Below are 25739 nucleotides of genomic sequence, written 5' to 3'. Positions count from 1 at the left end.
TTGCAGGTTTTTGTGTGAACTTAAGTTTTTTCTTTTAGAACAATTTTAGGTTCATTGAGGGGAAGGTACAAAAAGTTTCCATATATCTCCTGCCCCTACTCATGCATAGTTTCCCCCATTATCAACAGACCTAAGTATTTCATTTTGGGGGGTGCTAATGTAAATGTTATTACGTTTTTAATTTCAGATTCCACTTGGTCATTACTGGTATATAGGAAAGAAGTTGACTTTTGTATATTAATCTCGTATCCTGCAACTTTGCTATACCTGGTTATTAGTTCCAGGAGTTTTTTGTCAATTCTTTTGGATTTTTTACATAGACGATCATGTCATCTGCAAACAAAGACAGTTCTGTGTCTTCCTTCCCATCTGTATATCTTTTAATTTTTTTCTTGCCTTATTACATTAGCGAGGACTTAAAGTGCAGTGTTGAAAAGCACACTCAGGGGCAGTGGTTTGCCCTGTGTCCTCCCCTCTCTTACAGATCCAAGAAGAGTTGTGGATTTTTCAGTCTGTTCAGCTTTTTCCTTGTTGTTAGGATGGAGTGGCAATTTTCAAGCTCCTTACATGCAGATCCAGAAACCAGAAGCCTATTAACTTTGTTTTGGTATTTTTGTCATAGAAGTTTTTCATGTTGATGTAGTCAAAATGTCAGTCTTTTCTTTTTGGAGTATGAGCCCCTTCTTACCCTGAGCTCATGAGTCTTCTGTATTATTGCAATAGTTAAAATACATATTTTCTATTTTGAGAAATTAAAAGTTACACTTCCATGTTTCCTCTTCCTTTCCTTTCTCCAGTGCTGTGTGTAGCCCAAGAGCCACACTTACACCCGAGCCAGTGTGGGCAGTCCCTAAACTGTTGTGAGGAAACAAGAACAGTCCTCATGAGCAGAGAAGTCGTAAAAGATGCTGTAAAGATCCTCTGAAATGTAATGCTGAGAAATATGCCATAATGTTAATTTTCTGGGAAATTAGAACCTAAAGTTTTCTGATGCAATTATACTGATTAAGAGTAAGGCAAAAGCTGAATAGGAGAACTTGTAAATAGCACAATAGAGATGAAACAGCAAAATCCAGACTGAGAGTAACTCTGCAGGACAAATGTTCAGTTTCTTCAACAAAAGAATTATAAGGAAAAGGAGCTTGGAGGCTCAGCCTATAGACAAAAACAGAATTAAGAGACAAAACAACCAGTTGCAGGATATGACCTTATTTGGATCCTGATTCACAACAAACTGCAAAAATGTTTTCTAAGACAATGTGTGAAATATTGGGGAAAAAATAAACAAATGGTTGGATATTTGTTGATAATTAAGAAATTAATTTTCACATTTTAAAAGCTGGGATAATAATATTATGATTGTGTTAAAAGAATATCCTTTTGGAGATAGATTCTGAAATACTGACAAATATATACAGTATCCAGGATTTACTTCAGAGTAATCCAGGGGGGAGGATATAGATGAAACAAGTTGAATTTTTTGCTTAAAAATTGTGTTAAAGTAGAGAATAGAGATATTGGTAGGATTGATTTTTTTTCCCAGTAAATTCATTTTAGGAGGCCAAATATTTCTAAGCATGTGCTCAGTGATTTTTTAATGCTGGTCTCCGGGGATAAAGCTATGAATAAGAGAGAAAAGAGTTCATGCTCTCAGGAAGCTGACATGCTAGAACCTAGAGGGATTAGGCAGGAGACAATAAGCAAGTGAAGTAAATAAACCTGAAAATATTAACTGGTGAGATGTACAATGATGAAAACAAGACAGTGTGATGGGACAGTGCCTGTCAGGAGGCTCATCCAGGATGATTTGCTGAGGACGCGCAGCTCAGCCCCAGCGTGGAAGATGCTCCGTAAATGACATCTTGAATGTCGAGAAGGAGCCAGTCATGGGAAGGTCTGGGGAAGATTCGGGCAGGGGACCAGCCAATGCAAAGGGTCTGAGGCTGGCTTGCTTGAGGGACAGGAAGAGGCTGGCATGACTGGAGTGTCATGAACAAGTTGATGCTGGCGGGCTGTGAACCACCAGTCTTAACAGGGGCAGTATCAGGGGTTCCAGAAACCGCCAAGATGGGCTACTTTAACTGTCAAGAGATGGCTTTCACTGTCCTGTGTTCAGTTTGGGAAAAACACCCTGGTTTTAATGTCTTTTTAGTTATGCTTTCAGTATCACTTGCCAGGGTGGGAACTTTGGGGGGAAAGCGCGCAAGAGATAGTGCTTCAGGTACCCAAATTTTAATTCAAATTAGGTGGAAGGGCACTTGTTACAGACACCTGGATTTGTCGCTCTCTCCTTTTCAGTGCCGTTTTTGTGACAAGGCCTTTATGAACCAAGCTTTTCTACAAAGTCATATTCAGCGCCGCCACCCCGAAGATTCTCATCTTGGTAAGTCGTGAGCGCTACTTCAAAGATCTGTTTCCTTTCTGGTACCTTTTTCTTTTTTCAGTGAGACATGGTCCAAAGCATCTCTCAGTCCTTTTAAAAGAAAGTGTCATAGTCCTTGTTCACTCATTTAGTTAATATTGATCCCCTACTATGTGCCACGCACCGCCTTAGGGGTCGGGGGTACAGCCATAAGCAAGACAGACCCTGTCTGGCTCTCTTACACCCTAATGGGAGGGATGGAGCATTCACATTTAAACAAATGAATGAGTGATTCTTTTCCAATGGTGGCAAGTGCAATGAAGAACATAAAGTAGGAGAATGGGATGGAGAGTGACTCCTAGTGACTCCTCATGAAGGAGGCGCTATTTGATCAGAAACCAGAATGATGCTGGGGTCCCAGCCTGCGGGAAATCTGGGAAATGTATATCCCAGGCAAGGGGAACTCGCATTGTGAGGGTGTGTGAGGAAGAGGCAGGACACGGCGTGTTTGGGGAACAGATAGAAGGTTGGTGGAGCAGGGTAAGCAAGGTAGTGGTGGGTTAGGAAGGGACTAGGTCACATAGGGCCTTGAACACCCTGGGTGGGCATGTGGGTGATTTAATAAGCGTAAGGGAAGCCACTGGAGGATTTTAAGTTGTGGGGACATGATCTAATTTGTACCTTAAAATGACCCCTCTAGCTGCAGTTGGGGAACAGACTGTAGGGGCAGAGGTGGAGGCAGCTGGGAGGGTGAGGAGGCTGCATGAGTAGCCCAGGTGAGAGAAGGTGGCAGCTGGACCAGGACGGTACCAGGGAAGGTGGGAGAAGTGGAGATGGAGAAGATTTATTCTGGACGCAGAGCAGAGGCCACAGAGATGTGACTCAACGTGAGATCAAGAGATGAAGTGAAGATGATCCTGGGCTTTTGTCCTATACCTTTGGGTGAATGGCTGTCATGTTTACTGAGGGCCAGACCAGGAGTGGAGCAGATTGAGGGAGGAAGGAGAATGGAGAATTTGTGTTGGCCGCGGGTACAATTAAGTCACACGTACAGTTGCCATGCAAGTGGAGATGCTGGAGGTCTGGAGGTCAAAGTGAAGGCCCAGGCTGGAGATAAAACCTGGGAGTCGTTAGCAGAACTGGGCTGGATAAGATCACTTAGAGAAGAGAAGACGGCTAGGGCCAGCCCCACACGAGGAGCTCAGGAGGAACAGCTGAGGAGAGTGAGAAATCACAGTGATGGAGGCAGGAGGGAAGCTGGGACGTATGTTGTCATGGAAATCAAGGGGCATGAGTGTTTCAAGAAGGAGACAGTTACACCGAATGATCTTGAGGCACGGGAGTAAGAGGAAGACCTAGAATTGACCGTTATTGTCACAGTGACTGTTGGTGACCTTGACATGGCTTCAGTGAATTATTGGGGATGAAAGCTGGATTGGAGTGAGCTGGGAATCAGGCAAGGAAGTGGTCATGTCCATTACAGACATTTATGTCAGTAACGTTTGCTGGGACAGGAGGCAGTGCCTGGAGGGAAATATGAGACCAAGGGAAAATTTTTGTCTTGTTTGAGGTGGGAGATACTAAGATGTGTTTGGGTGCCAATGTGAATTAGCCAGTGTATAGAGGGGTAAATTGAAGAAGCAGGAGGTCGGAGGCTTACCATGGAACCAGGTTTCCTACTAATTTAAATGTTCTCAGGAGCAAAGAATGCAAGGTCTGTTTCTCCATGAGCAGATCAAAGCATTCTGCTGATTGCCACAGTAACCCACAGAAGTTCCCATTACAATCTTAAATGTTCTCGGTATCTAGACGTGTGTACTTCTAGCTTGTTACTCAGTGCCTGCTTTCCCCTCCCTTTTGGGCCAGTTTGTTTCCATTCCTGCCTATTTCCGACAAATAGATTTATTTAGGAAACAGCTAAACTTTGTATAAACAATATGAACAGCATAAAATTCCACTTATAAGCCGTGGACTGCTGATACAATTTAGCAATGTATTGGAGAAATTGGGAAGATTAAGTATTTTAATTAACCTACCATTCTTCAGTGTGAAACTGACCTTCTTTCTCTTCTGTTTCAGTATCTTATTCTATCTCATACTCGTTTCAGAGAGTATTTCAGACTCTGAAATGAGTATTATTTCTTCAGGTCATCTTTGAGATTCTGACTTTCTACCTTGGTTTCCATACCTTTCATGTCTACACTCACAGACACATGTATATCCATTCAGTCATGTGTACATCTGCATGTAAGTACATGTACATAAGTATTCTTCCCTTCACTTGTTGCTCCCTTTAACAACTTCTCAGTAGTTCGTTTTTGCCCCATGGATGGGTTATGGCCCAAGTGTGCATTTTGAATGCCAGCCTCTGCTTATCTTAGCACTGATGAGGCTCTCAGGAGAGTTTGGTGGGAGCCAGAAGGATGGTGACCATAGAGATTTCAGTACTGTGGTACCTATTGCTTCCCTTCTCCGACTGAGACAGGCATCTTGAAGAAGAGCCCAGGATTATTCCTTGTCACCATTTTTGCTCCCTGAATGGGCTCTCACCCTATCTATGTAGGATAATCCAACCTCAATCTAGTGGCTGAAAGAATCTGCTAAAAATAATTCAGCGCTCAATAATATGAAGGACTGAAAATAAATATTGAATAGTAGAGAGTAAAAGTTGGCTCATGCGGCATGAAAAAAGTAATAGCCCAAGTAAAAGCAGTTTCCTTTGTCTTTGTCTTATCAAGAGGATGTACCCCGAAAGTTTTCAGATAGGTTTTCTGAGAGATGGTATTTTAACGAGGTGTTTCTGTTGCAGCAGAGTATAAGACAAGGGCACAGACTGACAAGCTCCAGAATGAGATCGACATGTTGAAGGGGCAGCTGCAACTCACCAAGTCTCAGCTGGAGGCGGCACAGCGTGCCCATGCAGTCAGATTCTCTAAGGTATGTAAATTCAGAAACAGGTATTTGTTGGGAAGGATTGGGGTTAATTCCTTTTAAATGTTTGGTAGAATTCACTAGTGAAACCGTCTGGTCCTGAGCTTTTCTTTTTTGGGAGTGTTTTGATTACTGATTCAATCTCCTTACTCGTTATTCATCTGTTCAGATTTTCTCTTTCTTCATGATTCAATCTTGGTAGGTTGTATATCTCTCGGAATTTATTTCTTCTAGATTGTCCAATTTGTTGGCATGTAATTGTTCATAGTAGGCTATCATGATCCTTTGTAATTCTGTAGTATCAGTTGTAATGTCTCCTCTTTCATTTATAATTTTATTTATTTGAGTCCTCTTTCTTCTCTTTGTTAGTCTAGCTAAAGGTTTGTCAGTTTTGTTTATCTTTTCAAAAAATCAACTGTTAGTTTTTTTAATCTTTTCTATTGTCTTCTTATCCTGTATTTCATTTATTTCTGCTCTAACCTTTATCATTTCCTTCCTTCTGCTAACTTGGGACTTAATTTGTTCTTTTTTTCTGGTTCTCTGAGGTACAATGTTAGGTTGCTTATTTGAGATCTTTCTTTTTTCTTCATGTAGGCGTTTATAGCTATAAACTTTCCTTTTAGAGAAGTTTTTAATACATCCCATAAGTTTCGGTATGTTGTGTTTCCATTTTATTTGTCTCAAGATGTTTTTGATTCCCCTTTTGATTTTTCCTTTGATCCATTAGTCATGCAAGAGTGTGTTGTTTAATTTCCAGTTATTTGGAAATTTCACTTTTTCCTTCTGTTACTGTTTTCTAGTTTCATAACATTGTGGACAGAAAAAATACTTGATATAAAGTCAGTCTTCCTGAATTTGTTAATACTTGTTTTATGACCTAATATATGATCTATCCTGGAGAATATTCTGTATGTACTTGAGATGGATGTGTATTCTGCTGTTATTGGATAGGATGTTCTGCATATCTCTTTCAGGTCCATTTCGTCTATAGTGTTGTTCAACTCCTGTGTTTCCTTATTGATTTTCTGTCTGGATGACCCATTGTTGAGAGTGGGATATTAAAATCCCCCTACTATTATTGTATTGTTGTTTATTTCTCCTTCTCATTCTGTTGGTATTTGCTTTATATATTTTAGGTGCTCCAATGCTTCATGCATATATATTTACAATTGTTATAGTTTCTTGACGAATTGACCTCTTTATCATTATGTAATGACCTTTTTTTGTCACTTGAGAACTTCCTTTTTTAATGTAGGTGCTTACAGTTATAAATTTCCCTCTGAGCACTAATTTGTCTGCTTCCCTTTTTTGGTATGTTGTGCTTTAATTTTCATTCATCCTAAAGTACTTTTGAATTTCCCTAGTGAGGTTTTCTTTGACCCATTGGCTGTTTAAGAGTATATTGTTTAATTTTCATACATTTGTGAATTTTCCAGTTTTCCTTTTGTTAGTGATTTCTGACCTCATTCTGTTGTGGTTGGAGGAGATACTTTGCATGATATCAACCTTTTAAAATTGAAAATCATTTTAAGGCCTAGCATATAGTCTATCCTGGTGAATCTTCCATGTGCATTTAACAAGAACGTATATTCTGCTGTTGTTAGGCGCAGTGTTCTGTATGTTTGTTAGGTGGAGTTTATTTGTAGTGTAGTTCAGGTCCCCAATTAGGTGAAAAAAAAAACACAACAGAAGGTCATCCAGAAATCAAAAGCTGATCGGACCAGACCTTGAATTTAGCTTATATAAAAATGTATTTGTGTTTATTAAGGGTGAAATGGGGCCACTCTACCCAAATTGGTATGATATCAAGAAAGGTTCTTCTCAGTAGACTTTTAAAGTATGTTTACATTTTACATATGATTGCATGCCTACTCTACAAGTTCACAGATCATAGAACTTTTGAGACTTTGGGCCTCTGTGTTTGTGCTTTAAGGAATGTAAGGACAAAAGGATGCTGTGTGCTGCCTTTGGTTTAGAAAAATCATTGTGCACAGACCTGCCATTATATGCAGTGTTTTTGCAACCAAAACAAAACAAACAGAAGAAGCCTAACTGAAATTTGCAAGTCTAGCTGACCCATTTGACGTGAAGCTATGCCCATTTATTTAAATTTCTGCATACTTGCTTCATACCAGAGCTTTTAAAACCATGTATTAAATCAATTTCAGGAATATGAAATGCAGAAAACAAAAGAGGAAGAATTTCTGAAGTTATTCGATAGATGGAAAGAAGAAGAAAAGGAGAAACTAGTTGATGAAATGGAAAAAGTCAAGGAAATGTTTATGAAGGAGTTTAAAGAACTAACTTCTAAGAATTCAGCATTAGAATATGTAAGTATTGGGAGTTCCCTGGTGGTCCAGTGGTTAGGACTCTGAGCTTCCACTGCTGGGGGCACAGGTTTGATCGCTGGTTGGGGAACTAAGATCCCACAAGCCACGTGGTGCCACCCGAAAATACCCACAAAAAAACGTTGAGAATATGTAAGTATTAAACCTCGGCGTCTTCATAGCATTGTTAGAGTTGTGGCCTTGAGAGGTGGCATAAGAGTGGCAATGTGGCCCGTGGATCCAGAAGTTCCTCTGTTGTGCCGTGGCCCAGACACCCCTCCTCCCTGAGAGCCTTGGGAGCTCGGGGCATACGGAAGAGAGAGCAAGTCAGAAAAGTCGTTTCCTTGAGAGTGGGAGCTTTGACCCCAAACCCAGTGCAGAACACTTGGTACATTTTAGCTGGATCAGAGAAGAAGGTCCCTCTTTCTTAGCTGGTTAGGTTTAGATAGCGTAAACCAATAAATCCCTCCCTGAGTTTTAGAGCTTTCCAAAGTTCCAAAGGAACTTTCCAGAAAGACTGACGCAGATCGCCAATGTGGGAGAAGGAAGCTGACCCCGAAAGACAGAGGGAGAGCCTTTGCCAGGCCCCTTCCTCGCCCCAGGCCTAGCTGGTGAGGACAGGGGTTTGAGTGAGCTAGATGTCGCTAAATGCAACCTCCACTTCCCTGTGGGAGCAGCCGTGGTCACAGTGAAGCAAAGGAGGCAAGGGAAGAGTCTGGAGCTCCCTCTAGGGGCCAACATGGTTATAAACTAAAATAGAAGGATAGTTTTGAAATACTGCTAAGATCCTTCTCTAAAACGGCCTGAACCCTCTCACAGGGATGGGCAAACTATGACCTGTGACCCAGACCTGACAAACCACCTGATTTTGTATGGCTCTCAAGCTAAGAAAGCTTTTTACACTTTTAAGTGGTTGAAAAAAGTCAAAAGAAGAAATATTTCACGACACATGAAAATTATATGAAGTTTACCTTTCAGTGTCCACAAGTGAAGGTTTTTTGGAACACAGCCGTACTCTTTGCTCCAAGCTTTGTCTATGGAGCTTTTGTGCTGGAGCCATGGAGATGAGTGGTTATGACCCAAGATCTTATGTGTCTCCCAGAGTCAAATACTATCTGGCTCTTTACAGAAAAAGTTTGCCAGCCGCTGTCATATCTTTACAAAGCAAATGTGGCACGAGGTTAACAATTGGTGAAGGGGAAATGGGTGTTCATTATACTGTTCTTTCAACTTTTTCATAAGTTGTAATTTGCAAATAAAAAGTTGAGGGGAAATTAACTTGGGCTGGCTCATTGTGTCTTTTCTATAGGGCTTTCTTCAGTCACCTCCCTGTTGGTTCAACTATCCCCTATCACCTCGCTTGGTCCTAAGCATCAGAACCTGTGGGCAGTAGTAATTCTTCTACCACCCCTACTCCAGGGGCTTCTCCTGAACTCAGACCCTTGGCATCTTCTCAAAGTGGGATGTTGTATTACCCACAGTAGTGGATTCTGATAGTAACCAATTTAAGACTGGCTTTTTATGTCTTCTCCATCAAGGCCACACTCATTTTTTCTTTCCTTGTGATAAAGCTGCCAGTATGGCTCTTTTGCCTGAGATTCCCTCCATGGTTATCCCTGCCCCCAGGATCATTGTGGAATTGGACTTTTCCCCACCTAGGACTTTTTTACCATTCATATATATACATATATATTTTTTTTTAATAAATAAATTTATTTATTTATCTCTAGTTGCGGTGAGCGGGGGCTACTCTTCATTGTGGTGCTCGGGCTTTTCATTGTGGTGGCTTCTCTTGTTGCGGAGCACGGGCTTTAGGCGCGCGGGCTTCAGTGGTTGTGGCTCGCGGGCTCTAGAGTGCAGGCTCAGTAGTTGTGGCGCACGGGCTTAGTTGCTCCGCAGCATGTGGGATCTTCCTGGACCAGGGCTCGAACCCGTGTCCCCTGCATTGGCAGGCGGATTCTTAACCACTGCGCCACTAGTTTAAAACGGCTTTTTTGAGATGTTTACATATCATACAATTCACCCACTTAAACTGTACAGTTCAGTGGTTTTTACTATGTTCACGGAGTTATGCAACCACCATCACAGTCATTTTAGAACATTTCATCACCCAAAGAAGAAGCCTTGTACCCATTGTCACTCCCTCCCACCCCTGGCAACCACAGCTCTACTTTCTGTCTCAATGCATCTGCCTGTTCTGGACATTTCATATAAATTGAATCATATAAAATGTGATCTTTTGTGAGTGGCTTCTTTTCACTTAGTATAGTGTTTTCAAGATTCATCCACGTTGTAGTATGTGTCAATATTTTTTTTTTATTGCCAAATGATATTTCATTGTATGGATACACCATATTTTATTTATCCATTATTCGATGGACATTTGGGTTGTTTGCCCATTTTGGCTATAGAGGGTTTTAAAAATTATTATTAATAATCGACTTTATTTTTTAGAATAGTTTTAGGTTTACTGAGCAAGTAGTACAGAAAGTTCCATATAAACACCCCTCTCCTACCCCGTACACAGTTTTCCACATTACTAACGTCTTAGATTAGTATCATACATTTGTTACAATTAATGAGCCAATACTGGTACATTAGTATTAACTAAAGTCCATACTTCATTCAGATTTCTTTAGCTTTTACCTAACATCCTTTTTCTGCTCCAGGGTCCTATCCAGGACACCTAAGTACATTTAGTTGTCTTGTTTCCTTAGGCGCAGACTTTTTTTTGATGACCTTGACAGTTTTAAGGTGTACTTTTCAGGTATATTGTAGGATGCCCCTCTGTTGGAATTTACCTGATATTCTTCTCATGGTTAGACAGGGTTTATGGGTTTTGGGGGAGAAGTCCTCAGAGATAAAGTATAATTTTCATCACGTCATTTCAAGGGTACATACCATCTACATGGTTTATGACTGTTGATGTTGACCTTGATCACCTGGCTGAGGTAGTATTTGTCAGGTTTCTCCCCACCTCACTGCCCCCCATTCCATACTGTGCTCTTTGAAAGGAATTGTGCAGCCCAGACTTAAGCAGTGGGGGACAATGCTCCCCCATCCTTTTGTTTTTGAAGTTAACATATTACCTTCTGAGGGTATTTACTGCCAGTAACTTTGGGAATAACCTACAAGCAAAGGGTAAAATTAAAACCTTATGTCCCTAGTGGTCCCTGGGTGATGCTGGCCTCCTCACTAAATCATCCTGAGAATCAACTGTACCCAGTTCCTCTGTTTCTGGCACTGTTGCCTGCCCATTAAAGTTTTAAAGATCGATTGTCTAAGATTAGAAAGTTTAGGTTTTCCTTTCCCTTTCTCACCCAGTGCACGTTCTTTTGTTGGAAGTAATGAAACGGGAAAACCACTGGGAATGAGAAGCAGGAGAAGCACGATGAACGTCCAGGAGGATAGTCAGGTGCTCCCCAATTTTGTTCTCTGTGTCGGTCGTATAAAAGTATGAACGTCTGTACCAGTGATTTTGAATTTTATTTTATAGCAATTGTCAGAAATCCAGAAGTCCAATATGCAGATCAAGTCTAACATAGGCACATTAAAAGATGCACATGAGTTTAAAGAAGAACGTCCTCAGCACCCCCAGGATTTCCAAAATGTGATGCAACTTCTTGAGAGTCAGGTATGGAAAAGTGGGTGATTACTGCAGTAGAGGCCTGATCTTTCTTGGTGAGGTAATTTACAGCAGGCACCATCTACAAAAAAGTGCCTCTGTTTCAGTGACGATGGAGGTGACTAATTCTTTTTTCCTTATCTCCCAACACGTGTGTAATTCACAATAGGTGTTCATTAGCTACTTACTGATTGACTAACAGACGTGGATACAGAACAGTTGGCAAAGTGGTTTAATTTTTCCTTGAATAATATCTATTTGAATTGGTTCATATTACCTTAGTAGTTATTTTTCATATTTCAGATGTAGACCCACTTTCTTTTTTTTTTTTTTTACACACACACACACACTGTATTTTATTTTTACAAGAGGTAAATAAACTGACACCAAGCATTGTACATGGATGACCACAACAAAAGCAACAATGATCGCGATTACCAAACACGAAACACACTCATACTATGTCATAATATTGACATTCGGTCCAGTAATCCTCCACTGTAACAGCTCCTTTACTTTGCAGTGAAAATTGATTTGTGTATTTTCTGCCTCTGAGTCCTTGTGGGATTTTTTTTTTTTATTCAAACAGAAATAGACCCACTTTCAAAAGGCATAGAAAGGCATATTGAAGCCCTGACTTACTTTAGAGCTTAAATATATGGCTGCATTGGCAAACTCATGGTCTTTTACATTTATCAAATAAATTACAATCATTTGGAAGTGAACCTCAGTAATCAGTACAGCCTTCGTCCTGGCTATTTTGGTCACACTGATTTAGGGGAACTTTTTTTTTTTTAGCCAGGAAACAGAGATTAAAGCTTATGAATGCAGGATTTTTTCAAAAAGCAGTATTATGTCATTTTAAAAGGTAAATGTGTTTTTTGTTTGTTTGGTTGGTTTTTTTGTGTTTTTTTTATAAATTTATTTTTATTTATTTATTTTTGGCTGCATTGGGTCTTCGTTGCTGTGTGTGGGCTTTCTCTAGTTGTGGCGAGCAGGGGCTGCTCAGCAGTTGTGGCGCAGGGGCTTAGCTGCTCCGCGGCATGTGGGATCTCCCCGGGCCAGGGCTCGAACCCGTGTCCCCCGCATTGGCAGGCAGATTCCTAACCACTGCGCCACCAGGGAAGTCCCTGTAAATGTGTTTTTGAACGTGGACTACTGCCACTGCTTCCTGTCTTGCCTCCCTCCCCTAAATCTGCCTTTCATGTTACAGCCAGGGTGATCATGTCACCGTCCTGTCTAAAATCCTTCAATGGCTCCCCCTCTTTCACAGAACAAAGTCTAGGACCCTTAACCAGCATTCAGAGTCCCTGGGCATCTGGTCCTGCCATCTCCCACCATTCTTGCCTTTACCTTGACGCTCCAGTAGCCCCAAAGAGCTCCTGGTTCCCGGGACGAGGCAATCTGAGTTCTGCTTTTGCTTTTGCAGCTTTCTTTGTCATGCACCTCCCAGTTTTCAGGCCCTGACACTTATTCAGCTGGGATGGCATCTCTTCTGGAGAGTTCTCCTGGAGTTCTGGGTTATTGCACCGCCACAGTCCTCCAAGCTGGACCTGATCACGTGCACATTATGTGGGAACCCTGCATTGTATGTCCACTGTTCTTCCGGGCAGGGCAAGCAGGGCCTGTCCCTTAGTTCTCTCCCAGCCTGCCAGCGGCTGCCCAGCGAGGTGCCTGGTATGCGGTAGGGGACCAGGAATTGGGTCCTGAACTGAACTGTTGGCATTTGCTCCCAGCAGGCTGCTGTCTCACTAGTTGAAGGACCCAGTTATGAAATCCTCAGGTCCCACCTAAATTTCTCTTGTCTCCTTCCTGTGAGCTCTAACAGTTCAGAACCTATGGACCCAGAAACCTTGATGTTTCCTTTTAGCTTCGGAGGTTAACAAGCTAGCGCCTGTTTTTTTAAATTAAGTTTTATTGGAACACAGCCGTACTATTATGTATCGTCTATGACTGTTCATTTACATATTACTTATGGCTGTTCTCCTGCTTCTAGTAGTAGTGACTGAGTCATCTGGCCCCCAGAGTCTAATATATTTTCTGTTAGCCCCTTAACAGAAAATGTTTGCTGAACCTTGCCTCAGAGTATAAGATTAAAACCAAGTGCAAGTGTGTTTAAACGTTTTTGACTGTATTTATTTATTTCTTTAAATGCCTGCTAAAATTTTACCAAATAGATAGTTGGGTTTCATAGGTACTCACTAAAAAGGAAGCTTCCATTTTGAGTAGATGTCATTGTTACAGTTATACTAAATTACTCTTGTTTTACTAATTTTATAGGAAAGCAAGTGGACAGCTCGAGTTCAGGCTCTTCATCAAGAACACAAGAAAGAGAAGAGCCGGGTAAGATTAAGAAATCAACGACCTATAAAAAGTGGGTCTTTCTGAAAAGAATATTTGCTTTTCTCTATAATAAAGGTAATATTTATCCACTTAAGACATTTGTGGAGACATGTATAACAAAAATTAAAATTACTCATAATTCCAATACCATAGATAACCACCAGTGTTACAGCTTTGTTATAATTTCTTTCAGTCTTCTTTCTATGCTGTAAATGTTACGTTTCTATAAGTATAGAAACCCATGTATATAATATGTCTCACAAATTTTGAATTTTGCTTTATATCTATAACTTTATACATTTTTCATTGAATATATCATAAACAGTTTCCTATGTTTTAAAATATTCTTCAAAATCATGATTTTTTTAATGGCTCCATGATGATCTTATGGCTGTATCATCAGTTATTTAATCATTACTCCATTGTTGAATACATGTTTCTAATTTTTAAACATTACAGAGTGGCAGTCTAAATAAGTTTTGAATACAGGCATACCTTATTTTATTGCACTTTGCAGATAATTGCATTTTTTACAAATTGAAGGTTTGTGGCAACCCTGCATTGTCAGATGATGCATTTTTTAGCAATAAAGGTTTTTTTTTTTAATTTTTATTTTTTTTATTTTTGGCTGTGTTGGATCTTTGTTGCTGCGCGTGGGCTTTTCACTGGTTGCGGTGAGCGGGGGCTACTCTTTGTTGCGGTGCGTGGGCTTCTCATTGAGGTGGCTCCTCTTGTTGAGCACGGGCTCTAGGCACATGGGCTTCAGTAGTTGTGGCACACGGGCTCAGTAGTTGTGGCTCGCAGGCTCTAGAGTGTAGGCTCAGTAGTTGTTGTGCATGGGCTTAGTTGCTCCGCGACATGTGGGATCTTCCCGGACCAGGGCTCAAACCCGTGTCCCCTGTATTGGCAGGTGGATTCTTAACTACTGAGCCACCAGGGAAACCTGCAATAAAGTATTTTAAATTAAGATATATACATTGTTTTTTAAAGACATAACGCTATCGCACACTTAATAGACCACAGTGTAGTGTAATCATAACTTTTGTATGCACTAGGAAACCAAAAAATTCACGTGACTCGCCTTATTGCTGTGATCTGGAATTAAACACACAGTATCTCTGAGGTCTGCCTATAAAAAGAAGGATTGTTCACATTAAAGTCGTTTTAATGAAAACAAAAATGAATTGTAACACCTATTCCTTTTCCGCTGAGTACATCAGAAATTTAAGTGTTAAAATGCTTTTACAATAGTGCAAAAAATGTAAAGTAGATTTATTTGAGATTTTAAGACAGGAAAACATCTGTTTATTTTGTCACTTTAAATTGTGTGTGTTTTGTAGCCCTTTGTATCCCCTTTTGGGCAAACAACATGGACTGGGTGGCTTATAAACAACAGAAATGGGCTTCCCTGGTGGTGCAGTGGTTGGGAATCTGCCTGCCAATGCAGGGGACACGGGTTCGAGCCCTGGTCTGGGAAGATCCCACATGCCGCGGAGCAACTAGGCCCGTGAGCCACAATTACTGAGCCTGCGTGTCTGGAGCCTGTGCTCCGCAACAAGAGAGGCCGTGATAGTGAGAGGCCTGCGCACCGCGATGAAGAGTGGCCCCCGCTTGCCGCAACTGGAGAAAGCCCTCGCACAGAAACGAAGACCCAACACAGCCAAAAATTAATTAATTAATTAAACAACAGAAATTTATTTCTCATAGCTCTGGTGCTCCAGGAATCGGACAGAGAGAGCTTGTTAACGGGGAGTAGTGGCTGGGCTGTGTGTAGATATAACGCCCATGTTTCTTTCTCCAGTCTAAGCCACCCTTCTGAGCTCCGGACGAAATAGCCAGCTTTGTACTTGACATCTCCACTGCTTCTTAAATGTAACATGTCTAAAGTGAAGTTCTTGGATTTGTTCCCAGACGTGTCTTTCTTTTGGGTGGTGGCATTCTAGCCCACTCAGATGCACTCCCTCAACCCCCAGTTCCAGGCTATTGGCAGGTCCTGCCGAGTGTCTCATATCCACGTGCTTCTGGACATTTCTGTTGCTTCCATCCTCCACTGAGCTCCCACCATTTCTAAAAGGGCCCAGTAACTGGTTTCCCCATTCCAACCTTTTCCTCTTGTAATCTGCTCTCTGCGGAGCAGCCAGAATAATCTGGCTGTCGGCCGCCACTGTAGCTTCATCCTGGTGCCCTCTCTCTGAACCTCCTCTTTTCAGCTACGGTGGCCTTCTGGTAATTTGTAGAACATGTGGCCTTTTTCTCCTTTTACACATGGTTTTCGCTGCTGGGCGGTCCTTCCACTTGTTTTTATTTATTTTATTTTATTTTTTATACACCAGGTTCTTATTAGTCATCAATTTTATACACATCAGTGTATACATGTCAATCCCAATCGCCCAATTCATCCCACCCTCCCACCCCTCTGCCGCTTTCCCCGCTTGGTGTCCATACGTTCGTTCTCTACATCTGTGTCTCAATTTCTGCTCTGCAAACCGGTTCATCTGTACCATTTTTCCAGGTTCCACATATATGCGTTAATATACGATATTTGTTTTCCTCTTTCTAACTTACTTCACTCTGTATGACAGTCTCTAGATCCATCCACGTCTCAACAAATGACCCAATTTCATTCCTTTTTAGGGCTGAGTCATATTCCATTGTATATATGTACCACATCTTTATCCATTCGTCTGTCGATGGGCATTTAGGTTGCTTCCATGACCTGGCTATTGTAAACAGTGCTGCAATGAACATTGGGGTGCATGTGTCTTTTTGAATTATGGTTTTCTCTGGGTATATGCCCAGTAGTGGGATTGCTGGATCATATGGTAATTCTATTTTTAGTTTTTTAAGGAACCTCCATACTATTTACACTTGTTTTTTATGTGGCTGTCTCCTTCCCCTCTGATTTGGTTTTCTCTGCTGTGTAGCAAATTACCACAGATTTATTATCTCACAGTTTCCATGGGATAGGAGTCCAGGCACGGCTTGGCTGGGTTGTCTGCTCGGGGTCTCGCAACCTGCATTCAAGGTGTCAGCTGAGCTGTGGTCTCCTCTGGGGCTCTGGGGCCCCTCCCAAGCCCATTCAGATGATCGGCGATGTGCAGTTCCTTACGGTTAGCTGTGGGAGTGAGACCCTCAGCTCTGCAGTTCACAGCCTGGCTGTGACTTCTTCAAGGCCAGTAGGAGAGCATCTCTCCTGCCTTCATTCTCCTCCTTCAAGAGACCTGAAGTCACCCCAAGACCACTCCATCCAGGGAGGTGGTCCCCTCCCTTTATTATCCTCATCGCCTCACAAGTGTAGCTCTCAACACTGTTTTCGATAGTTTGTTTACTTGTTTATTGTCTGTCTCTTCGACCAGATCACTAGCCCTGTGAGGGAAGGGCTCTGTTTACTCCTCCGTTGTATTCTCAGCGTCCGATAATGTGTCTAAAATGTGGTTGGTGCTTATTAAATATTCGCTGAATGAATGCAGAAGGTCGATAGGTGGCCAGCAAGGGGATCGCACAGGCTTTTTGTGTGTGGATGGGGAGATGCTGGCTGTACAGTTCAGAAGAACAGGGTGGAAAGAGCTGTGTGTCGGTGTGACGTGACATTTGAACCAGGTCCTCTTAACCTCAGGGCCTGCTTGTCTGCCTCGCCGCCTTGCTCACCTTTCATGCTTTAGGCACTTAGCCGGGTGAGGAGGGGAACAGCCAGTGACAACTTAGAGGAGTTGCTTTTCTGTAAGAATGTTGACTCTTCCCTTCGAGATGCTCTAAGGCAGTAGTTCCTAACCAGGGGCATCCTTCAGAATGACCCGAGGCTCTTCCAAAACACAGGTGTCCAGCTCTACCCGCCGAAGGTCTGATTCAGTAGGTAAGTCTGGGACATGCAGAGTTTGGGAAAAACAACAAGAAGAACACCACCAAACCCCAGACGATTGTGTTTTGGATCCATGGTTTGAACCACGGCTCTTACAATTTGAAGTTCTATTTTTATTCTTCAGGGTATTCTTAGAGCATCGGGGTTTAGGGACAGAGTTCAGGCTTCCTTATTAATAGGGGGTGATTTTAGTCCTCGTTCCTTTAAGCCTCTTGTGTTCCAGGCAACTGTGGGAATTTAAGTCGCCTTCTGGCTGGAATACAGTGTACAGTGTAAGTTGTAGAGGTTTACACTTGGCTACTGTGGGTGGTGATAGAGAGGAAGACCGACTGCCAGTGGTCTGGAGGAAGGAGAGGCCTGACCTGGTTCTGTGTGAGTGAGGTGCCTCACCCCATGTGCTGGGAGCGTGGAGTTTTTGTGCCACCGCCAGGCTACGCTGCTCCCTTGTCTGTTGGTTTTGCTTGTTCAGAAGCTGCTTGCTTCTTCCTTCATTTCTCTTAAATCCTAACAGAGAGGCAGATTCAATAAGGTTTAGTAATCTGTGCCTGAGACCAAACTATTAATTATTCCACATGATTGGTGCCTCCTGTTCCTACAATGCACATATTGTATTTCTCTGTTTAAGGGAAGTTGCGTTTGCCAACTTTTTATTGCCTTACCTAGATTCTTGGCAGTCTTTTTTTGGTTTTGTTTTTAAATAACATTGGTAGGAGTTCAAAGGGAACCACAGATAAATGATGGCATGCCCTTTTCCACCCAACAGAAGACTCTTAGAGCTTGGGAGGTTGTAGAATGGTCACGCAGTGAAAGGAGAGGAGGATGGGGTAATGTGGGTGGTAGAGAAAAAGTGTAAAACTTGAAATGGTAGGAGGTCACAAGAAATGAGCTCCAGGGCCACAAGCCCTTTGAAATAATTTCTGGCTATCTCTTTCTTAGACTATCACATTTTCTGGTCAATTCTCAATTCCAGTATCAAAATGATGCCATCCCATAGTTTTTCGTACGTACCCTTTCTGCTTGGGCCCTGCAGTGAGCCCCCATATTGTTGATTCTCAGCCTCCACCCAGAGCCTTGTACATTTTTATTGGCTTTTCCTTCTGTTTTCCAACTCCAGATTTCCCAAACTGCTTTTGGGGGTACTCTTCCAGTAGTCTGTAAAAATGTGGGGAAGGTTCCTGACAGTATCCTCCTGGGGGGGAGATTCTTAGCATCCACTGGGGATATGTAGGGTTCTTTTTAGTCCTTTCTCAGGAAACCCTTTTAACTTGGTTCAACCTATTGTTTGTCCGGCCTCATGTGAGCTCAGAGCGCTCAGAGGGAAGACCCTGCAGTGTATGGATTGAGAGTATTAACTTTTTGCTGTTATTTTATTGTTTTTCTGTTCAGTGTAAATGGATTATTTTTAGAGTAATTTTACATTCACAGCAACGTTGAGGAAAAAATACACAGCGTTCCCAAATACCCACTGCCCACCCCGTATGCACAGCCTCCGCCATTATCAACATCCTGCACCAGAGTGGTACATTGGCTACAATCGATGAACCTACACTGACATGTCATTATCCCCCAAAGTCCACAGTTTACATTAGGGTTCCCTCTTGAGTTGTACATTCTATGGATTATGGACAAGTGTATAGTGACATGCAGCCATCATTGTGGTCTCATACAGAATACTTGCACTGACCTAAAAATCCTCTGTGCTCTGCCTGTTCATCCCTCCCTCTCTCCCCTCAACCCCTGATTCTTTTTACTGGCTCCATAATTTTGCCTTTTTCAGAATGTCATATAGTTGGAATCATACAGTATGTAGCCTTTTCAGATTGGCTTCTTTCACTCAACAGTAGGCATTTAAGATTCCTCCAAGTCTTTTCATGGTTTGGTAGTTCATTTCTTTATAATGTTGAATAACATTCCATTGTTTGTATGGACCACAGCTTATTTATCTCTTCACCTACTGAAGGACACCTTGGTTGCTTCCAGGTTTTGGCAATTATGAATAAAGCTGCTATAAACATCCGTGTGCAGTTTTCGTGTGGACATAGGTTTTTGGCTCCTTTGGGTAAATGCCAAGGAGTACAGTTGCTGGATCGTTTGGTAAGAGTATGTTTAGTTTTGTAAGAAACTGCCAAACTGTCTTCCAAATGGCTGTACCGTTTTGCATTCCCACCAGCAATGGATGAGAGTTCTTGCTACTCCACATCCTCGTCAGCATTTGATATTGGCAAGCTCTGGATTTTGGCCATTCTGATAGGTACATTTTTGTTACTTTTTGATTTGGCGATTTCTTTTTTTTTTTTTTTAATTTATTTTATTTTTATTTATTTTTGGCTGTGTTGGGTCTTCGTTGCCGTGCGCAGGCTTTCTCGAGTTGCGGCGAGCGGGGGCTACTCTTCAGTGCGGTGAGCGGGCTTCTCATTGCGGTGGCTTCTCTTGTTGCGGAGCACAGGCTCTAGGTGCACGGGCTTCAGTAGTTGTGGCTCATGGGCTCTAGAGCACAAGCTCAGTAGTTTTGGCACACAGGCTTAGTTGCTCTGCGGCGTGTGGGATCTTCCCGGACCAGGGCTCCAACCCGTGTCCCCTGCATTGGCAGGTGGATTCTCAACCACTGCACCACCAGGGAACCCCGCAAGTACAATTCATTAATACGTTTCATGACATAGACACTAAGTTTGAAAGCGCTGACTTTGAAGACAGGAAAGTTCAAGTCTGGGCTCTTCCCCCTCAAGTTGTCTGCGTTTGGGTCATCTACTTACCTCTCTAGACTTGAGTTTCCCCATCTGAACAACGAGGTCAAAACTTGGATCCATGAGGCTGTGGTGTGGATTCAACAAGATGAAATGCTTAACGCAGCCTCTACACGTGTTGAGTGTCTGTTAAAAGAAACCTCGCCGGTTAGGAAATGCTGCTCCAGGCACTCTCTGTGCTCCTCTCAGACACAGTTACCCCCATTTATTTGACCTGCACATCCCTGTCTCTGTTTCCAGGCTGTAGGCTTGGAATGTCCTTAGTGCCATTTACCAAGGGTTTTTTCTCTTCTGTTTAAGCAACTTCCGAAGTTGCTTTAAGAATGTTTCCTTAAATTATTGAAAACAAATTCTTCTTGAATTCTTGTCCAGTATTTGATCTTCCCTGAGGTTAAGTCTCAAAAGATGAATCTGTGCCTCTTTGGATCTGTCTGTTATCTGCCTCTCTTCCTTCTGTTCCCTCCCTCCCTCCCCCTCCCCCCTCCCCCCTTCCCTCTCCCTCCCTCCCCCTCCCGTCCCTCCCTCCCCTCCCCTCCCCTCCCCTCCCTCCCATCCTTCCCCCCTCCCTCCCTCCCTCCCTTCCTCTTTTCCTCTACCCCCAACCCCCTCCACCTCCCATTTCTCAGTAAATATTTATTGAGAACCTGCTAAGAGCCAGAGACCGTGCTAGTTGCTGGGCATATAAAATAATTCAGGTGGGCTCTCCGGCCCAGGGAGTACACTTTCCAGCTGGGATGATGCATGTGGATGTGTGAGAACAGCACTGCGTGGGGTTGGAGCTGCTCTGAGGGAGAAGCCTTGATCCTTATCCTTGCTCGTCCCTGTGTGATTTCATGTAATGGCTCAGGTTCCCTCCGCTGTTCACATCATCAGTGTTGGCTTTCTTGGGCCATGAGCTCCCTGGGAACAGAGATGAAGCCCCTTGTATAGCCAGGGCCTTCATACACAGTGATCAGAGAGTTATTCAGTGTGTAGATAACATAGGTCAGCAAGAAGGTATGGCATGTATATACAAACTGCCGAAAGAAGGAATTTACATGCAGTTTGCAGATGAATGCCTTTCTTCATTGGTTTTTCCAGCTCCTGTCACATATAGAGAAACTTCGAACCTCAATGATAGATGATCTAAATGCAAGTAATGTATTCTACAAGAAAAGGATAGAAGAGCTAGGGCAGAGGCTCCAGGAGCAGAATGAGCTGATCATCACTCAGAGACAACAGGTACTTTGGAGTATATATTGGCACCGTTTTTATGTAAACAGTGCAGTTTATCTAAGAACATGTGTTTTTATTTTAGAGCACTTGTAAGTTGGATAAGATAAAGAAGAAAGAATATTTTTTTCCCTGTGGTTGTTTGTATAAGTAAATAAAATAATTTTTAAAGGTATCTTAAAATACCGTAGAGCAATCAGATTTATTCAATTAGAATTCAGAATAAATGTGAAGGTAGCTAAAATTTCTTTTGGTAATTCCTTACCAAAAGAAGCAGCTGAATCCAAATGCTGCTTTTATAAAACGTTTGCCTCCATGTCATTAAAGTCCACATGTCCTGTGTCTTTGGAGGATTTAGTGAAAAGGTTCATTTACTGAGTACGGTATCTGTCCATTATCCAGTATGTCCCTGTCTAGTTCAAACATGGATCACTGAAAGACTGTTCTTCTTTGCAGATTAAAGAGTTTACCAGTAAACCATTAAACAGTGTCAGTGAACCCAGAGGTAAGTGGACCAGGATTCCAGCGCTGGAGGCAAGGCGGGCCTCCCTAACCGTGTGCTGGACTTCAGAAGAATGTTGGGCCGCGATGGTTCATGAGTGCTAAGATGTGCTAAGTTGTGCTAACCACAACCCAGAGAGTTGAAGAATTTGAAATACCTAAACTGTCATAGAATGGTCTCATATCCTTTTTATCAGAATATCGTTATGCACCTAATACATGCTTAGTAACTGTACCTCTGGATGGGTGTGCAATAAGATGCCTTATGATTAGAAGTACAGAGTCTGGGGGCAGACCGGGTTCAACTCCCATCTCTGGCACTATGTAGCTTTGTGAGCCTCTGCCCCGGTTTCCTCTGCTCTAAAGCTGGAATATTAGTAGTAATTACATCATAGGCTTGTTACAAGGATGAAATGGGAGAACAGGTATAAAGAGTACCTGTTAAACACTCATGAGTGTTGGCTATCGTTATTAATATTAAACTCTTTAATTATCCTAAAGTGCTGTAGAGGCTTGCTGCATGATTCTGCATGGTGGTAGGCTGGGGTTAAGGGTTTGTTCTAAGTATAGTGGGGGGATATACAACCTACTGATGGTAGCACTGATAGCCATTCGTCTCCGTATCATTCAAGAGCTAGTCTAGAAGGGGGGCTGGGAGCCAGGAGCGCAGGGTCTCCCAACACAGCGTAAAGCTTGCCTTTTGCCTGGTTTTCTCCCGAGTGATCCCAGTCTTGGTTCCTGTACATCTCAGGTTATTAAGGCATCTTTGTTTACTTGAGGGATGCCAACTGGGGATTGATAATGGGTGTATGAGCTGGGTTTCCTCCCTGTTTCTGGGGGCCACGGGAGATACGGGCATATCTCGGAAATATTGCAGGTTCAGTTCCAGACCACTGCAATAAAGCCAATAATCACAATAAAGTGAGTCACAAATTTTTTTGGTTTCCCAGTGTGTAATAAAAGTTATGTTTATGCTATACTGTAGTCTATTAAGTGTACAATAGCATTATGTCTAAAAAAACATACACATACCTTTATTAAAAAATACTGTATTGCTAAAAATGCCAACCATCACCTGACAACGCAGGGTTGCCACAAACCTTCAATTGGTAAAAAATGCAGCATCTTCGAAATACAATAAAGTGCAGTAAAATGAGGTATGCCTGTACATTGACCTACACACTTGTTTCCCTCGTTTTGAGATAAAGGTTTGGGAAGGGTGGTGGTTCCCTATAACTTCTCCTGGAATAGTAAGAGTTCAGGTAGTGAGGAATAACTGTATAATTACTTAGACAGCATACATATTTGAAAAATAATTTTAGAAAAAAGTTAGCTTTAAAAGATGTATGTTAAACATCTTTTTTGGGTGAGTCGCTATATGTTGGTAAATTTCATTTATTTTTTGGGGGGGGAAAATATTAGGATATGCACTAGCAAAATATAACCCATAGCTTGTGATTTTTGTTATTAATTTTTTTTTTTTTGTTATTTCAGGGAATCCTTTAACCTGGCAAACTTTTGAATCTAAGCCAACTACCCCAACTGTACCTAGTAAGTTTCTATAATAGGCTCAGGGTTCTAAAGATATTTTTAAAGTGCTAAACCCATACATAACTTCTACTTACTATTTTTAGAGACATTTCTTTGAACATCAGTGTGTTTGGAGATTATATAATGATCTATTTTGGTTTCCAGATTTGAGCTAGTTCTAAAACCCGATATTGTAAATATCCGTGTGATTTTGTGGTGATTTGGGTTAGCCATACTTATTACCTTATTACCTTACCTGTTACCTTATTCGCCTAATAAAGGAACAACTAAAAGTTCTTCGGCGTCGCTGCAGTTTGTACTCTTGGATTTCCCAAGGTCATACACTGTGACCACATGACTGTGTGTGGTGGCCGCCACATTTTGGCATCACTGAGACCCTGTGCTGCAGGGTTTGACACGATGGTCCCACCAGTCACTCACTTGAAGTCAGCTCAGCACAGCTGTCTTCTGGAGCTGTCAGGATTTGGCCAGAATCTAAAAAGACATAATCTGTACAGTTCAAAATGGACAGATTGTTTTCTTAATAATAAATAGTTGAAATATTTTTGTTTCCATTCAAGAAAGCGTGTGTACAGGATCTGAATAACGGGGGAGAGGGCCTGCACCGAGGCCGGGCCCTGAGCAACCATTCATACGGGCCCAGGACTTGTGATGATGAAAGGACATTGATGAACGTGTTTGGGAATTTGGCACAATTGACTGGAAAGGGCTAATTGTTTTAACTGCTCAGCTGCTTCTTGAGGCCTCTTGGTGTTGCTTCTGGAAGCTGAAGAGGTTGAGAGGTGCTCAGGAGGAGAGGGTAGTTTAAGTGCCAGGAGTAGAGCTGAGGGGAGAACAGAAGCATTTCAGAGAAGTATGGAAATTTAAAAGACACTCAATTATTAGTTTATATTTTAATTATACTTAGCACAATATTGGAACAATAATGTGTTCCAATAAAACTTTATTTACAAAAACAGGTAGGGGCTGGTATGTCCCACAGGCTGTAGTTTACCAAACCTGGATCTAGATTAGCAAGTTGCAAATGGGTTTGAAGGCCATATTTCCAGAATTGTTAGCAGTTTACCCACAGTTAGGAGTTGAACACTTTCACACTAGCCATTGTAAAGACAAAATTGTATGCCTATAGGGTACCTGAAGTTTGTGGCCAGTATTTTTTAGAATAGGATTAGAATTAAAGATCTATTCTAATAAGCTAGGGAAAGAGTCAGTAAACTAATAGATAAATAAATAAATAGTTGAGAGAGGAACCTCAGATAGGAATTGTCAAATATTGGAAGAGAGGCTGTAGAATCTTAATTTTCTGAGATATTTGAAGTACAGAGCGTTCAGTCTTACTTGAATCAGGTATACTCCTCTCTGAAGGCTGTGGCTGAATTAATGCCTTCTCACGGTGTCTTCCAGCCCAGTGATTGGGGTAGTTTTTTTAATTGGTTTATTGTACATGAATATTCATAGCAGCATTATTCATAATAGCTAAAAAGTGGAAACAACCCACATGTCCATCAACTAACGAACAGATAAATAAAACGTTATCTGTCCATACAATGGAACGTTATTTGGCCATAAAAATACATGCTGATGCTGACACATGCTACAACGTGGATGAACCTTGAAAACATGATGCTGAGTTAAAGAAGCCGATTACAGAGGACCACATATTTAATTGTATGATTCCATTTATATGAAAGGACCAGAATAGGCAAATCCATAGAGACAGAAAGTAGATCAGTGGTTGCCAGGGGCTGGGGGGAGGGAGAGATGGGGCTAATAGATAACGGGTATTTTTGGGAGGTGTACATGTGGTGAGAATGTTCAAGAATTAGATAGTGGTTACGGTTGTACAACTCTGTGACTGTATTTTTTTTAATTTAATTGAAGTATAGTTGACTTACAGTGTTGTGTTTAATTTCTGCTGTACAGCAAAGTTACTCAGTTATACATAAATATTCTTTTTCATATTCTTTTCCATTATGGATTATCACAGGGTATAGGATATAGTTCCCTGTGCTATACAGTAGGACCTTGTTTATCCATCCTATATATAATAGTTTTCCTCTTTGACTATGTTAAAACCCACTGAATTGTATATTTTAAGAGGGTGAATTATATTTCAATAAGGCTGTTATTTAGAAATTGGTTTAGGTTAGTCGGTAATATCTTTGTCTTTTGTCCCTCCATCGTCTGTATGTATCTTGACTAATTTGACGAATATTTGGTTATCATCATGTTCAGGTGCTGACACTATAATTACAGAACGCTGTGAGCTTTTTCTTTTTATGCT

The 25739-nt window shown here is 41.7% G+C and overlaps 1 protein-coding gene and 1 long non-coding RNA gene across 9 annotated transcripts in view; one reads left to right on the top strand and one right to left on the bottom strand.

The window, feature by feature from the left end:
• The window catches only part of DZIP1 (DAZ interacting zinc finger protein 1), a 56253-nt gene that overhangs the window by 7182 nt on the left and 23332 nt on the right, over positions 1–25739 (top strand). For 6 of the 8 annotated variants that reach the window (XM_082366097.1, XM_082366094.1, XM_082366092.1 and 3 more), the window contains 8 exons: positions 2299–2383; positions 5172–5299; positions 7462–7623; positions 11117–11254; positions 13526–13588; positions 21272–21412; positions 21860–21908; positions 23399–23455. In XM_082366097.1, the coding sequence (XP_082222223.1) occupies positions 2299–2383; positions 5172–5299; positions 7462–7623; positions 11117–11254; positions 13526–13588; positions 21272–21412; positions 21860–21908; positions 23399–23455 (823 nt within the window). The remainder of the gene's footprint in view (positions 1–2298; positions 2384–5171; positions 5300–7461; positions 7624–11116; positions 11255–13525; positions 13589–21271; positions 21413–21859; positions 21909–23398; positions 23456–25739) is intronic. The other 2 variants (XM_082366098.1, XM_082366095.1) reach the window with 1 other exon arrangement.
• On the bottom strand, positions 13597–25738 carry LOC309616039. The gene is made up of 3 exons (XR_014237226.1): positions 23678–25738; positions 20201–20317; positions 13597–14717 (listed from the first exon to the last, which is right to left on the bottom strand). It is a non-coding gene; the product is annotated as an uncharacterized lncRNA (long non-coding RNA).

Source organism: Balaenoptera borealis, assembly GCF_965194805.1.
Source record: "Balaenoptera borealis genome assembly, chromosome: 18".
Taxonomy (NCBI): domain Eukaryota; kingdom Metazoa; phylum Chordata; class Mammalia; order Artiodactyla; family Balaenopteridae; genus Balaenoptera; species Balaenoptera borealis.
This window is presented reverse-complemented; position numbering and strand designations above follow the sequence as displayed.